At 40.5% G+C, this 14518-nt stretch overlaps 1 protein-coding gene across 4 annotated transcripts in view; it reads right to left on the bottom strand.

Annotated features, from left to right (window-relative positions):
• Positions 1 to 14518, bottom strand: part of USP28 (ubiquitin specific peptidase 28) — a 732083-nt gene that overhangs the window by 93081 nt on the left and 624484 nt on the right. For all 4 annotated transcript variants that reach the window (XM_044081073.1, XM_044081072.1, XM_044081070.1 and 1 more), the window contains one exon: positions 68 to 147. In XM_044081073.1, coding sequence (XP_043937008.1) covers positions 68 to 147 — 80 coding nt within the window. The remainder of the gene's footprint in view (positions 1 to 67; positions 148 to 14518) is intronic.

Consider the following 14518-nt stretch of genomic DNA (forward strand, 5'->3'; position numbering starts at 1 on the left):
GAAAAAAAAAGGTTTTTTTCTAAACCTGCTACTTATCTTATCACAGGAAACTTTTCCAGTTACCTACCTTCCATGCTGATAGTGCTCAAGTCCAGTCAGCAGATACACAGACACTTTTCGGAAAAGGCTATAGTCTTCATGCCAGCTCTGTTACGGGAATAAAGTAAAATGTGAAAATGATAAAACACTAACAGGAATAAAAAGAGATGCAAGGATTTAGTCATTTCTTAATTATGCAGGTGTGGAATTTACATTATTGGTGTTCAGTGAAATGGGCCATATAGGAACTCTAAAATGAACTGGAGTGCCATTTCAAGGCCACAATGAAATCCCATATGTGCATCAGACAGAAAATATCAGTAAGGCTGTACAAACAGCTTCTAGACTATAGGCTATCCTCCAAGAATGACATGAATGAATACAGAAAAACACGCAAAGGGTTACAACATCAGACGGTATACTTACTGCAGGGACAAAAGGTAGGAAGCTACAGTACTACCTTAAATAACAGGGAGCTATAGAGCTTTGAGTCATAAAGGATCCCATTTCTGTGAGTTCTGTCCCTTCATTAATTTAACCTGATTCAGATGATTTCAAAGACAGACACATTTTAATTTGCAAGTGCACTAAGATCATAAATAGTATTTAGCGTATTCAAGCAAGTGTTTTACAAGTTCTGGAAGACTATGTATTTAGGGTGGTGATAAGCTGAGCTAGCCACTTGCTGCACAATGCATTACAAGTACTGTCCCCATGGTATTTACTATCACGTAATCAAGTTTCTTTTGCAGTGTGGAAGTTCTTTGAAGATGTCCTAAAGCAAGTCCATTACTCATTAGAAATTTAATTTACTCATAGCTATTTGAACGTGCTACTGCCTGTGCTAATGAGGTGCGATATACCTTTAGCTATTCACTGTCTTGACTGCTTGCACAGAGTGAAGTTGAAAGAAGAGAAAAAAAAAAAAACCTTAAAAGTCAAATAAATGGCATCCATCACCAATCCCATTTTCCCATTTTTGCACATCTGGTCATGGTGTGACTTCAGTAGTAACAATCTAGAGACAATGTTCACACTGCTGGGTGGCTAGCCCTGCCACTGCTGTTCCATATGACAATTCCATGCAGTCATACCTACGGTTATTTTAGAGTGTCCAATCCACCCATTGTATGTCTTTGGAATGAGACAGGAAACTAACATCATTATTTGGATAAATAAAGCAGTGTTTTGCTTAACTTGTTAAAACTGAGCACATTAATCTCTGACATTATTTTGGCATTTGTTTAAACTGCAGCAAACTACTTACCACATCTGAAGCAAGCCGCTGCTATAGTTTTTGCCTCACTGCCTGCCTGCCAGACGTAGAGTACTAAAAGTGCTTCAGTTCCAGTAATGCACTGAAAAATGATAGTGCACCCTGACACTTCACACCTTTGCCCCACTCCAGCTATGCTACTTACAAGAGGTGACAATGACAAGTTTTAATCTTTGCTGAAGGCACGCAATCAGAAGTAAAGGTGGGAAGGGGGTAAAGAAATTTTCCTTACCAAAAAAGAATGCTGCATCTACCATCACTTCCTCTGGCAGATATACAGCCCTTATTCTCAGATCAAGAAGGGGAATAGAATAGTGACTGGTGGAAGTGGGGTGTCTACCAGCACATTCACTTCTAAAGGAATGTGAATACCAGTCTTAGAGTCCACTACTACTCCTGTACTGCCTCAAAGCAAAGTTGTACAAGTATCCACCTCATGACTATTCACACCTGTCTGACTGAAGCAGCAGGGAATTTGGCTTCATCTCCCCTTCCAAAGGCTAAATAATGAGAATAGCCACTTCCTGTCACTCAGGTTTATGTATATATATTTTGTTTTTGAGGGTGGAGGGGGCATGTCTGAAACATAATGAAATCTACCTTAGCTCCCAGCCCATCAGCCATATACTTGACATGAGAGTTTGACGTTTACCTGTGTGATGGAAGACTGAACAAGAGGTGCCTGGAAAAAGTCCACTGCTCAAGAGCATGGTGAATGGAGTATAACAACAGTGGAAGAGTGCTGAAAGTAGTAATTACCTGGCAGCCCCTGGCATGTCACACTGCAGTGAAGGGCCCTGGAGTGCAACCAAGGAATGCCCATAACAGGGTTTCTTCCAAGAAGTTCCTGGATCATGCTACCAGGAAGCAGTTAACTAGATAACAGAATACAGGGACATTATGATCCTGCGAAATGTCAGCCACCCGAAAGAACTCCTTGCTATCTACTCTTGGCACTGAAATTCCCAAACAGGAATGCTTCATAAAGGAAGGGAGAGCCCACCCAGAGTAACAGCAAAAGTAGCTCCATCAGGTCACATGACAATGTTCCAAGACCAGAAAAAGAAAGGCATAACAGTCTGCACTGTGACCATTTAAAATAAGATGTTATTTGCAAAATGCAGCCACAAAGGCACAGAATGGGACAGAATTCACATGTCTAATGTAGAAATGCGACAATAAAACCCCTGCCCTTCTCATAAAAATTGGACTGCCCTTATAGCCTCTAAGGCAGTAGAATGTAGACTTGTTCCAACAGATCCACATAGACTGTAAACTTTAGATAAAGACCGAGATCACGTATTGAACATATTCTTTTGTAACAGATTTTCAAGAAGAGATGAACTCAAAGAACAGACCCCCCCCCCATCCCCTGTGGAGAGCTCAAGACTGGAGTCAAGACAAAAGCACAGAAGCAGCAGGCATGGTCATATCTTTTGTCTTCTTGGATAAGAAAGCCAGCAGTGGTAAAGGCATGTCTGTGAGATGCTCAAGAATCTTCTTTGTGTGGTGAGACCTCTTCATCCTCTGGGAGTGGCCATGCCTAGAAGTGGAATGAGTGGAAGCAGAGAAAGGGGAACGTCATAAAGGCCCTTTTACAAAGGCAAAGGCATGCTTTCTCATACAACAGTAAATACTCAGCTCCTGAACTGCCTAGCCAAAGAATATTCCTCCCCATAGAAATGCACAGCTATGATCTTGTTCCTTTTGAGAGGACAACTTCAGCCAACCTGTCTTGTGAATGCAAACATCAAGGCCTGTGAATCTTAACTACAGCCTCAGTAGTCAAACCGCAGAAAATGTAGTAACCCACTATAGACACCACAGAATGAATTTCAAATGGGTCCTTTTTGAACTCAGTTTCCAGGGCATCATTTGAGCTCTTCCAGAGTTTTCCTCCTTATAAGGAGCTGGAATAGAGAAAGGTGACAAAGAACTGAGAGATCTACGCTTCAATGTGGCAAAAGTATATATTTACTAGACCTGCTTAAATCCCTAGACGTCTTGTCAGGTGGCAAGGTGATAAAATGCTGTGGTGTCTGGGACCTACTATTTGGGATAAAAGAGATTATATAGAAATCAGAATGCCACAAAAGAAGTTCCAGTATTCACAAATATGATTGCAGGGAACAACCATACCGTTTGTCCTGGGCAGCTGACTATCATCAGCCATATTCCCTGCTATCTAAGGGACAGCAAAGCAAGGAACATGTGAGGAGCTGGAGAATGATGCATGGATTTTTACAGCAAGAAACTCTTAAGTGATGCTTGGCTTCTAAGTGCCTTACCTTCTTTGTTTTCCATCTAACTTCAGTTCAGGATAACGCAAAGGATTTTGTACCAGTTCTGCCAACTGCTACCCTCAAGATTAACATTCTGTGAGAAGTGGTACAAGTCATCTTCAATGTACGGGCCAAGTTGAAACACTGCAACATGTGGTAATTCTCCATGCTGTGTACCTCAAATGCAATACAGATACAACCAGAGGGGGTCCCTAATGGTGATCTAGTAACTGCAGAGTATTCTGAGGATTTCTGGAATTTATGCATCAAAGGTTGGAACTTCTGAATGAACCACATTAAGATGAAGATACAAAATATGGGAGCAACAGAAAACAACTGGAGACCAAAGGGGTTGAGCATAACTTCCTGTACTGGTATGAAACACTATATACACACTGGTAATGCACTCTAATGCCCTCAAATACAGCAGCCAGAGGTTTCGGTGTCTGTGATGCAATACCAAAAGAAAACTAACCTGTATGTGGTTAAAGAATATTGCCTCAGTCAATACCAGAAGCCTGATGGTAGCTGATATTCACAAATTGCCTTCCAGGTCAGAGCTTTTGTTCTGTATGGTCAAGAAACACTTTTTCACAGACTACAGTTTGCACAGACTACAGCAACCTCTAAATGTTACTTCAAACCAATGGTGGAATTCATCTCATTTAAGTAAGGCTTTGCAACACATTATGTCCTGTTGCTATAGGCGTTTTGTTCTACACTACACCAGAGCATTTGATAGCAGATATCAGGAATGGTAGGGTCAGGAAGGGTATAAATGCATAGATTCATGTCAAAACAATAAATTCACAAACAACGAATCCTAAAACTGTGCACAAACATGATAAAAAGTAACTAACAATAAATCCAAATAAAACAACGCCACTAACAATAAGGGCAATAAAATACACAAAAACAAACCAGTGCAATTTCAAAAGGTATATTTTGCAGGGGACAAATCCCTCCTGAACCCTACTCCTTTATTTTAACATACTAATGCCATACTTACACAACTGTGGAGAAAGGATACACACCTGAAATAAGTTAAAGACACAGACAGAGCAGCAACCTAACACATTAATTTTCCAACTCTCTTGTGATCATACTCAGGGTTGCACAGAAGATAGTCTCACTAGCAACTTTAGAAAAAAAAATACAGTTGTGGAAGTAAAACTTACCATGACAGATGTTTGAATGATCACTACTGCAGTAGTCTTAGCTATATGGGTTATACATTGCCAAGGCTGTAATAGCCAGCCAGCTTCAAAGCTTCAGGGCACCTTCCACACACCCAAAACTATCAGGCAGCTCGAGCTACGCTGACTAAAAGACAAGCTTGGGTGCAAAGCCCTTCAGAGCTTGTCTGCCAGCAGAAAGGGAGGCTAAGTCCTGAAAGGACAATGCTAGGTACAAAAGAAAATGTCCACAACCGGACATAAGACACACAAACAAAAAACAATTAGGGGGGGTGGCTACTGCAACACTGATCATTCAAACATATACTGTTATGGTAAATTTTATTTACACAACTATACTGTGTTCATCATAATGATTACTGCTGCAGTAGCCATAGTTACTTAGCCAACTACATTTGAGAGGTGGAAGAAAAGTCTGGGAGCCCCTGGACAATGGTCCTAGCAAAGCCTGATCTGCACCTTGAGAAGGAATCAAGCATATATGCTTTGTAAAAGTATGTACAGAGACCCAAGTAGCAGCTTCTAGAACATTTCTAGAATCTACCCATTCAAGAAAAAAAAAAAAAGCTACAGATGAAGCCAAGGCCTTGGTAGAGGGAGTTGACTCCACATGGAGTAGTTTTATTATGGTGAATATAACCAAGGATAATAGCCTTAGACAACCTTTTGGAAGTAGCCCGTTTTGACATAAGTTGCCCCTTCTTACCTTCATAAGAAATGAACAATTGATCCGGAGAGCTGAAAGATTTAGCTCTGTCAAGAGAGTACTTGAGTTATCTGTTGACATCCAAGGTATGGAAGAAAACAGGGAGATGGACAGTTTGGCTTAACGTAAACTCTGATACTACTACTAAAAGGATAAGTTCTCAAAGAAACCTTGTCCCTATGGAAAATGAGATAGGGTTGACACACCATTAAGAGCTTGCCACTCAGACAACCTCTTCCTGCAGCGGTAAGAGATCAGAGCAAATCAGAAAAAGTGTTTTCTATGTTAAACTCAGCCAGATTAGCTGGTCCAAACGGAGCAAGTGTTAGCTTCTCTAACACAAATTAATATCCCAAGGAGGGGCCACGTGTTTTCTTGGAGGCCTTTTATGCAAAACCACTTTCAAGAACATTTTGACAAGGCTGCACTGAAAGAGGAAGGCCCATGGACAGACATGGTGAAATGGCCAAAAAATGAACCTTGATAGAGGAATAAGAAAGGGGATAAAACAGTAACTCACACAAATATTGTAGAACCAGACAACTAGCTCAGAATGGGTGTCGGTTATGCTGTCGTTACCAACTACAAAAAATTTTCATTTACTAATGTATGATTTTTCTAGTAGCAGGCTTTTTTCACTCAATTAGTACCTGCTACATGTCTTCAGTAAACAGGTGCCTAAAGGGAACCAAGACCCTATAACCCACGCAGTCAACTTAAATAGACTGATGTAGGAGTGCATCAAACACCCCATTCTTGTGTGAGGAGATCCAGTCTGTGAGGAATCTTGTGGTAATTGTTCCTCACCATTTCCAAAAAGAAAGGAGAACGGCTGCTTGGACCAGAAGGGAGTCACCACAATGACCTTGGGGGATTCCTTCTGAATCTCAGAAATGCCTTGGATATACTAACTTGACTCATCTGTCAGATACCCACACTCTTCTTCACTCTCCCTATTGTGCACTCGCCCTTTATCACAGCACAGTGTGCATCACCCTGCCTCACATGGTGTGTAAAAATTGTGTAAGTGCAGATTATCATTATCTGTCTGATCTATTGAATACCTGCCAAGCACCAAAGTCTTCCACAAAATGTTGTTATACATTGCCTATGTTACTGTGTCACTTCTGACGCCTATATTATTCTATTGTATATTGTTAAATGCTGTTATTACTCTTGTACATTGTTAAATGCTGTTATTAACTCTCTAAACAATCTTTTAATTATGTACATTTTTTTCTAGAGCTTTTCTCCCAGTGGACTTTCCTGGTTAAAAAAAGCAAATAAATAAATATTAGTGGAAAGGGTGAAAAAGCACATACAAACATCCTTGTCCAAGGAAAAGAAAGTATCGGTCTTCCAAGCCCTCTTGCATGGAGTTCTGGAAAAGAATCTTGCCAGTTGATTGTTCAAAGAGGTCTAGCTTAGGAACTTCCCACAGAGGTAACAAATCTTGGAAGACCTCACTGATCTATTTTCCATTTGTAAGAGTCTGCCCTGGTCCTGCTCAGCTTGACTGCCACACAATCTTGCTCTGACAGAATGTAGGATACCTGCAGAGTAAGAAGGTGCTGTGAAGCTGTATCCTAAGCTAACATTGCTAGTCTTCAAAAGGGCTACAACCTGGTTCCCCCACTGATGTTCCAACAAGACTGTGGCACTGTCTGCAACCACCCGAAGAGGTCCTGGGGACCAAACATGTTCAGAGAGCTGAGTGCCTTGATTAGGGCAAGCATCTTCTTAACATACAAGGCCATGTCAAACCCTGAGCTGTTGGGACAAGCTCCACTTACAGAAATCCCAATCCCTCAGAGCCACACGCTCCAGGGATCTAAACCTCATCATCACAATGAACAAAACATGCTGGAGGGATAGGTTCCTGACCCAGAGACTCCCCATACTCTGGAATAGACTGCCCATACATGTCAAGCAGAGCACCTCATTGTCCCTCTTCAAAAGGAACCCTGATGACTGGATGGGAGATAGGAAATTCACCCCGGGGATCATGTCAGTCGCCCTGCTAGACAGGGGCCCAGAGAAGTAAATATTGTGGGAAAAAATTTCCAGGGAATTGTTATGGCTAGGCTTGCATAGGCCTTGGGGCCGATAGCCTAGTACCAACCTATGAACCTATATTTAAGTGCCTGCATCTGTTTTTGGTGTCCCACACCCCCCCTGCACTTTTATCCCTCTTGAAACTGCTCCGCAAGTCCAAAGTGTCTGTGGTGATGGACTGCTTTGCAGCAGGGTGGGAGAAGGGGAGACCTGGCTTTAAGGATATCTGTTGTGTCCACCACAAGATTTCTCTTCTGAAATACCCGAGCACTGGGTTTGAAAACATCAATGGTGTTGATACCGACAATACAGAGATTTTAAGATATCACTATCTTTCTCATGTGGAGTCTTGCTAGGGGTATTATGACAATCAATAGATGCCATGAGACCCAAAGCCATGAAGTGTTCCCTCACAGTGACTGAAGTCAGAGTGGAAAACTTGGATTTTGATCAAGATCTATTTTTTTCCTGTGGAAGAAAATCTCTTTGAACTGTGGTGTCTAGTTAACCCAGAAACACAATCCTGTGTGAAGGAGTCACGAAAGACTTCTCAATGATCTCCTGGAATCCCAGCTTAAGTAACAGATCTCTCACGCAAGAGAAAAAATTCTTCACATTCTGAAAGACACTACAAAGATACACAAGTCTAAATATGGAAAAATGTGGAAACCCTGTAGCCTGCAATGAGCTATAACTGGGGATAGACAATTTGTTAACACCACTGATGCAGTGGATACTCCAAAGGGTAAGGCAGAGAACTGATGTGATCCAGATACACACAACCTTAAGAAACATCTGAAGTCTGGATGAATAGGAATGCGCTAAGCACATTTTAAGTCTAATTTTGCCAGGAAACTTGAAAGAGGAAAAAGAGGTAGCAGGTTGTTAAGTGACTTTTTTAATCTGAGCACTATCACAAACCACTATATCAAAATTCTACTGGACTTAAGTTGGCTTCGATTATCATGGTGTGCTTCTAATCTCTTTTTTTCTACTATCACAAACTAGTTTAGTGAAGAAAGAGCCAGAATTGGTCTTCAAGAATTTTTTTTTCTTTGGCACCAGGAACATTCTTGAATAAAAACCCTTCCCTTCCTGGAAAGGAGGAACTGGTACTATCACTCCTTGGATGAATAACCTGTGGAAACAAGAGTGATCTGGAGGATGAGGAATGCACCCCCTGGAAAAGAGGAATTTCCTCCCACTGTCACTTTGTAATCCTGAGGAATAGTTTTCAAAACCTGTTTGAAACCATCTGATGCCAAAGAGAAAAAGGAGATTTAGACTTTCTCAAAGTAAAATGGGGGTTAGGTTGGGAGGGGTTCACATGGTCTCTTCTACAATCAGATTTCTTGGACTGTCCTTAGTTTTGGGAGGTTTGAGAGATCATTTTGGAACTTCTTTGTCATTTCTTCTTAAATTTCTGTTTCCCTGTACTTTGTTGAGATTGTTCATTCCGTTTTTTTTTCCCCAAAAATGGATAAGGAGATTTTCACTCCCTTGTAAAATTTGGAAAAGGAGGGCTGAAAAATCAAGATTCCCTAGATCAGCTTGCCCCTTTTCATCTCATTTTTGATTACCTCTGCAGCAGAGAGGCCAATCACTAAACCTCTATTCAAGAAATATTTAAAACTTCATTTTTATCATCTGTGAGGCTCTGAGAATGCAGCCAAGCAAACCTCCACAAAACAGTACCAGTGGCCGTAGTCCTGGAAGAAGTATCAACAGCGTCATACACACACTGAAAACAATGAGCAGTGACCTGTGCAATAGAAGAAACCAAGTTATTTAAAGCAGAATATTCCTCACAAGATGAAAATACAGATAAAACATTCCTAATATTTTCATAATCTGTCAGAACAAACTTCAACATATTAAGCCAGACAATTCAAGATTCTGATAAATCAGAGTTGCAGCAATATATATTTTCTTTCCTTGTATCTATCAATAATTTTCTCATCCTAGCAGAAAGAGTAAGATTGGAATTAACTAAGTGCTTAGCAACAGTGGGATCAAATAAAGCTATTGCTGCTGGGTGAGGTTTGGGAGTAATGTATAAAATGTATTAATATATTAGAACGATAACAATGTTAGCTTTAGTGTCTTTTTTGGTGTATGCCTACTAAACTCTTAACGTATGTACCTTTTAGTTAGCCCATTGTGCTTTTATCAGGAAATTATTTACTTAATTTTTATTTATTTATTTTATTTTACATTTGCTGACCGGGATAGTCCGACTGGATCAAAGTCCATTTACAGCAGAGGCCCGGGGAGATAAGCTCCAAACATATATAAGAACAATAGAAAATGACATAAAACATAGATATATAAATAATAAAAATATAAAATAGAAATGCAGATAAAAGAGAAAAATGCAGATAAAAGTACAATCAGACAAAAAATGTACAAATTTATAAGTAGGACATTTCATAAGGTACATAGGTTATCAATGAATAGACACATATACAGGATAGAATTTTACCCTGTTTGTAGTCAGGAGAAGTTAACAATATCGAATAGATAAGTAAATAACATACGTGTTGTTGGTTTAGCCAGGCTTGTCACAGTGGCATAGCCAGTTTAATGCCAGATGTTGTTTAATTGTGGCTTTAAATTGGCATATGGAGGAGAGCATGGTCATGACAGCTGGAAGTATGTTCCAGGTTCTACTTACAGAATTTGCAAACCGGGCCATGCCAGCAGCATTGCTAATTTTAGCTGTCTGTATTTGTAGCTTATTAGATGATTGGAGCAGTCTCGTGTTATTATGGGGGAGGATAGAATTTCTAAGGGCTGGAGTATTGTCCGGATTATAGAGGATTTTGTTAGCCATTATCAGCAGGTTGTACTTGACAAGATTAGGAAATTCCAGCCATCCAAGCTGTTTGAGGCTGATGCAGTGGTGGGTTCTAAATGGCAGGCCTGTAGCAAACCTGGCAATGTGATTATAACAGGTTGTTAGTCTATTAAGTTCAGATTTACTTATATTGGCTAGAAGGGGGGAGGCCTATAGGAGTGTCGAAAGTAGGTGCGAGCGAGCAATGGCTACTTTAGCTGGGAGGGTGAGGAAGGCTTTGATTCTATAGAGTGACTAGAGTATTTTATTAATGGTCTTGATTGTCTGACTTATATGGAGGTCAAATTTTAAGTTATTGTCTATAGTGACACCCAGTAATTTTGCACTGACGTCAGGGGAAATGACTGTCCCGTCTTTTGCATTTATGGTGAAGGAGAAGGGTACAGACCTTTGGGTTGGTGGGAATACGGAGCATTTTAGTTTTTTTGGATTAAGTAGCAGGCGATGCTTGGAGAGCCAGTTTTCTAGGGCAGTGAATGTAGACTGGGTATCCTTCTTTAGATCAGTGGGAGATAAAGCTGAGCAGATCAGAGTTGAGTCATCAGCGTATTGGATAGAGCTGATATTTGGTATGATAGTAGGCAGGTCATTAATAAAGATGGAAAACAGTAGTGGTCCTAATATGGAGCCTTGTGGTACTCCAATAGTGTTTGGTAATAGATTTGAGAGATTATTCTGCCAGAGGACAGCCTGTTGTCTGTTATTAAGATAGGATGTAAACCAAAAAAGGGCTTTGGGATCTAGGCAGAGGGTTTGCAGGGTCCTAATCATAAGCTGATGATCAACCATATCAAATGCCTTGGAAAGATCCAAGAAGAGGGCAGATGAAGTGCGATTATTGTTGTGGTTATTGTTAATGGTGTAAGTGAAGGACAACAGGGCTGTGGTAGTGCTATGATGTGGGCGAAATCCATGGTGGGTATCAGCCATAAGGTGATTTTGGATTAGGTGTTGCATGAATTGTTTATGTATACATTTCTCCATAATCTTAGCAAGTGGAGAGAGTATGGCTACGGGCCTAAAATTAGTGTATTCAGTAGAAGGACCTCCTTTATGTAATGGAATAACATAAGACAGTTTCCAGATGTTAGGAATTTTGGCTTCGGATATGGTGCAGTTGATTAAAATAGAGATTGGATAGGCAATGGCATCTGCTGACATTTGCAGATATTCCGCTGGGAGTTGGTCAGCAGAGAGTGTGGTGGGTTTTAGCTTTTTGATCAGTCTGCAAATAAAGGAAGGTTACACAGGCTTAAAGCTGAATAAGTTTTGGCTATTAAGAGTTAGTGGTAATATCGTCAGGGGAACTTCGAAGTAGTTGGGTGGCAAGAGCTTGAATAGTATCAGTAAAGAAATGGTTAAAACTATTTGCAACCTCTTCTGGGGGTTTATTAGTGGTGGCAGCAGAGCTAGGCGTCGATGTTTTACCAGGATACAGTAACTTGTTGATCCCAGCCCAGAACTTTTGAGGATTATTCTGAGTAGTCATCTGTAAACTACAATAGTAGTGCTTTTTATCTTGCAAGACAAGTCTTTTTGTTTCATTCCTCGCATGCCTATATTTATTATGATCATGGGGGTGTTTGGTATGGCGCCAGGTAGCCCAGAGTTTATTTCTACAGGCTATTTATGGCTTTTTGTTTAACTATGTAGGTAAGGAGATGATCACTTAGATCCTCGGGGAGGGTACCTGCAGTGTACATTTGGGGGTTGCTATTTAAAAATATCCAGTCCAGTATACTATCTTTTTGGTTGTGTTTGCCTAATCTGGTAGGGGTGACTATGGTTTTAGTGAATGCATGGAGGTTGATGTGAGTGGAGGGGGATTTTGAGGAACAGGAGCCCCAGTCAATATTAAAGTCTCCCAGGACTAAGGTTTCTTGGGTGTACTGAGAGGATAGTCAGTGAAGAGCGTCTTCCGAGTGTGGCTACATTGTTACCTGGGGGAATGTACATGCAAATAATGTTAATGCTTTTATTTTTGTTGAGTTGAAATTTGGTAGCTAATATTTCAGCGTTATTAATCTGAGGTGGTTGAATTACTTCTGTAGTTACATTCAGTTCAGATTTATAAAGGACAGCTACTCTCCCCCTCCCACTTTCCTAGTAGCCCGATCCAGCCTATGTAGATTATACCCAGGTGGTAGGATTTCATTATTGGTAGTAGAAGGTTTTAGCCAAGTTTTAGATAGACATAGTACCTCAGGGGAATAGACAGCTAGGAGGGCATGCAGTTCATGTATTTTTTTGTTAATACCCCTAATATTAAGATGACATACCAAGACGGAGTTAGTAGGTCTATTAATTATGTTCTTGTGATAACAGTCACCATTAGAAGGTGAGTTGGGGGTAGTTGGGCCTGGGTTAGGGTATATGTCTCCACTGAGTATAAGGCTAAGTCTATACTCAGTAGTGAGTCTCTTGAGTTTGTTTAAAAGTTTGTCATAATTTGGATTTAGTACTGAAGCACTGGGGGTTATTACGCTGTAGGAGTGAGAATGAAGATAAATTTTGTCCTGTCTTGGTGTCATGGTTTAATATATAACTGAAGTTGGATAGTTTTTCATTTAGGGACATAGTGTGTCCTACAGGGAACTGATACCTGGTGAGCTGTTGGTTTTCATACAAAGTAAGGATATAGGTTACAAGGAGGGTGGGTAGTAAGGAGTATTGTAACATTATGGCAGTGTGGAATTAGGAGGTTAACTATTGTAAAATGAAAGAACAGAGGAAGACTGGATAAGTTTGAAGGGAAGCAAGGTGGGTGGAGAGGTAGTGATAGTTGAAAGCTGATAGGGAGTAAGGTCAGGAGGGAGGGAGTAATGAGAGAAGAGTTGATAGGTTGTAGTAAAGGGGGTGTGGCTAAGTACCTATAAATGTAGAGGTACTGGGGGCAGGTGGAAACTGGGGGCAGGGAGAGGTGCGGAGCGAGCCCGATCGCAGTGAGGGCAAGCGGAGCAGGGCTCACACATTCAAACAAGTGGTGGGCTACGGTAAGTATTAGTGTTATATAAAAAGTTTACTCTTTTCTGTCTTAATTATGTACCTATTTTATTTAAAATAAATAAAATAGAAGTTAAACTAGAGCCTTATACTTAACCTGATTTTTAGTTAAACTGGTGTAAGGGTTTTAGAATATTAGTGAGGGAGAACCTAGGGAAAATAATATGTACAAGAGTTTAAACTGGGTTAAATATTAGCATACTAACTGCTAGGGCTGTTCCTTGGGTTTTAGTTCATTATAGGGAGTCAGAAAGCTATGGGGTACGAACTAGAGGTGCCTTTGGACCCAGAGCACAACTACAGTATTTATAGGTTAAATACAATTTTTAGGTCTTAACCTTAGGTGAGGTAGTTCAATTTTCAGGTCTTAACCTTAGGCGAGGTAGTTCAATCCCCAGGTAGGTGTCCTTGGGTACAGAGGTCAGGGTTTCTCCTTTCTGGGTGAGGTTCTTTATTAATTTGTTAGAGGGGAAGCTTCCTAGAAATAAACATACAATCAGTGTTAATTGTCATTTGTTGAGTATTTAAACCCGTGAGTGTCTAGAGGATGTATTCTGATGAAGTTCACTTCCAGTGGATGAAAGGGCTTAATTTTTCTTTAATAAAATTATTCACAATATTTTTTGGCAGTCCGTTTAACTGGCAGTTCATGATACTTTGTCTTTGTTATTCAGTATTTCTTAAGTACCGTTCCACCGTTTTTGTTTTTATTAGTTATTTTGGTGGTGTCTCTGCTAATTTTTCAAAGGAGCACTGTTTCGAGTGACTGTTACCTTTTTTCAGCTTGGAGTTATGGATTCCTTGGATGACTTTCCATCGATCTTCGATCTTCTCCCCTGTGCAACAGGAGGAGTTTAACAGGATGCAGTCTGAAATATCTATTGTCAAGGGTGAGCTCACCTGTTTAATTGACCTTCTTAGTCAACCGGGGAGTACTCTACATCCAATTAAGAAGACGTTGCCATCCAGTGCGTCAGTTTAAGCTGTTGCGCCTGAGGAGCGGAAAAACTTATCTATTAGTGACAGCAGTATCCGGTCATGATCTCAGCAAGATGTTTTGGATCATTCCTGCAGAGTCGAGTCAACAGTGAAAGATACTACATT

The sequence above is a fragment of the Protopterus annectens genome, chromosome 8.part0, assembly GCF_019279795.1.
Source record: "Protopterus annectens isolate FY-2018-M chromosome 8.part0, PAN1.0, whole genome shotgun sequence".
NCBI classification, from domain to species: Eukaryota; Metazoa; Chordata; order Ceratodontiformes; family Protopteridae; genus Protopterus; species Protopterus annectens.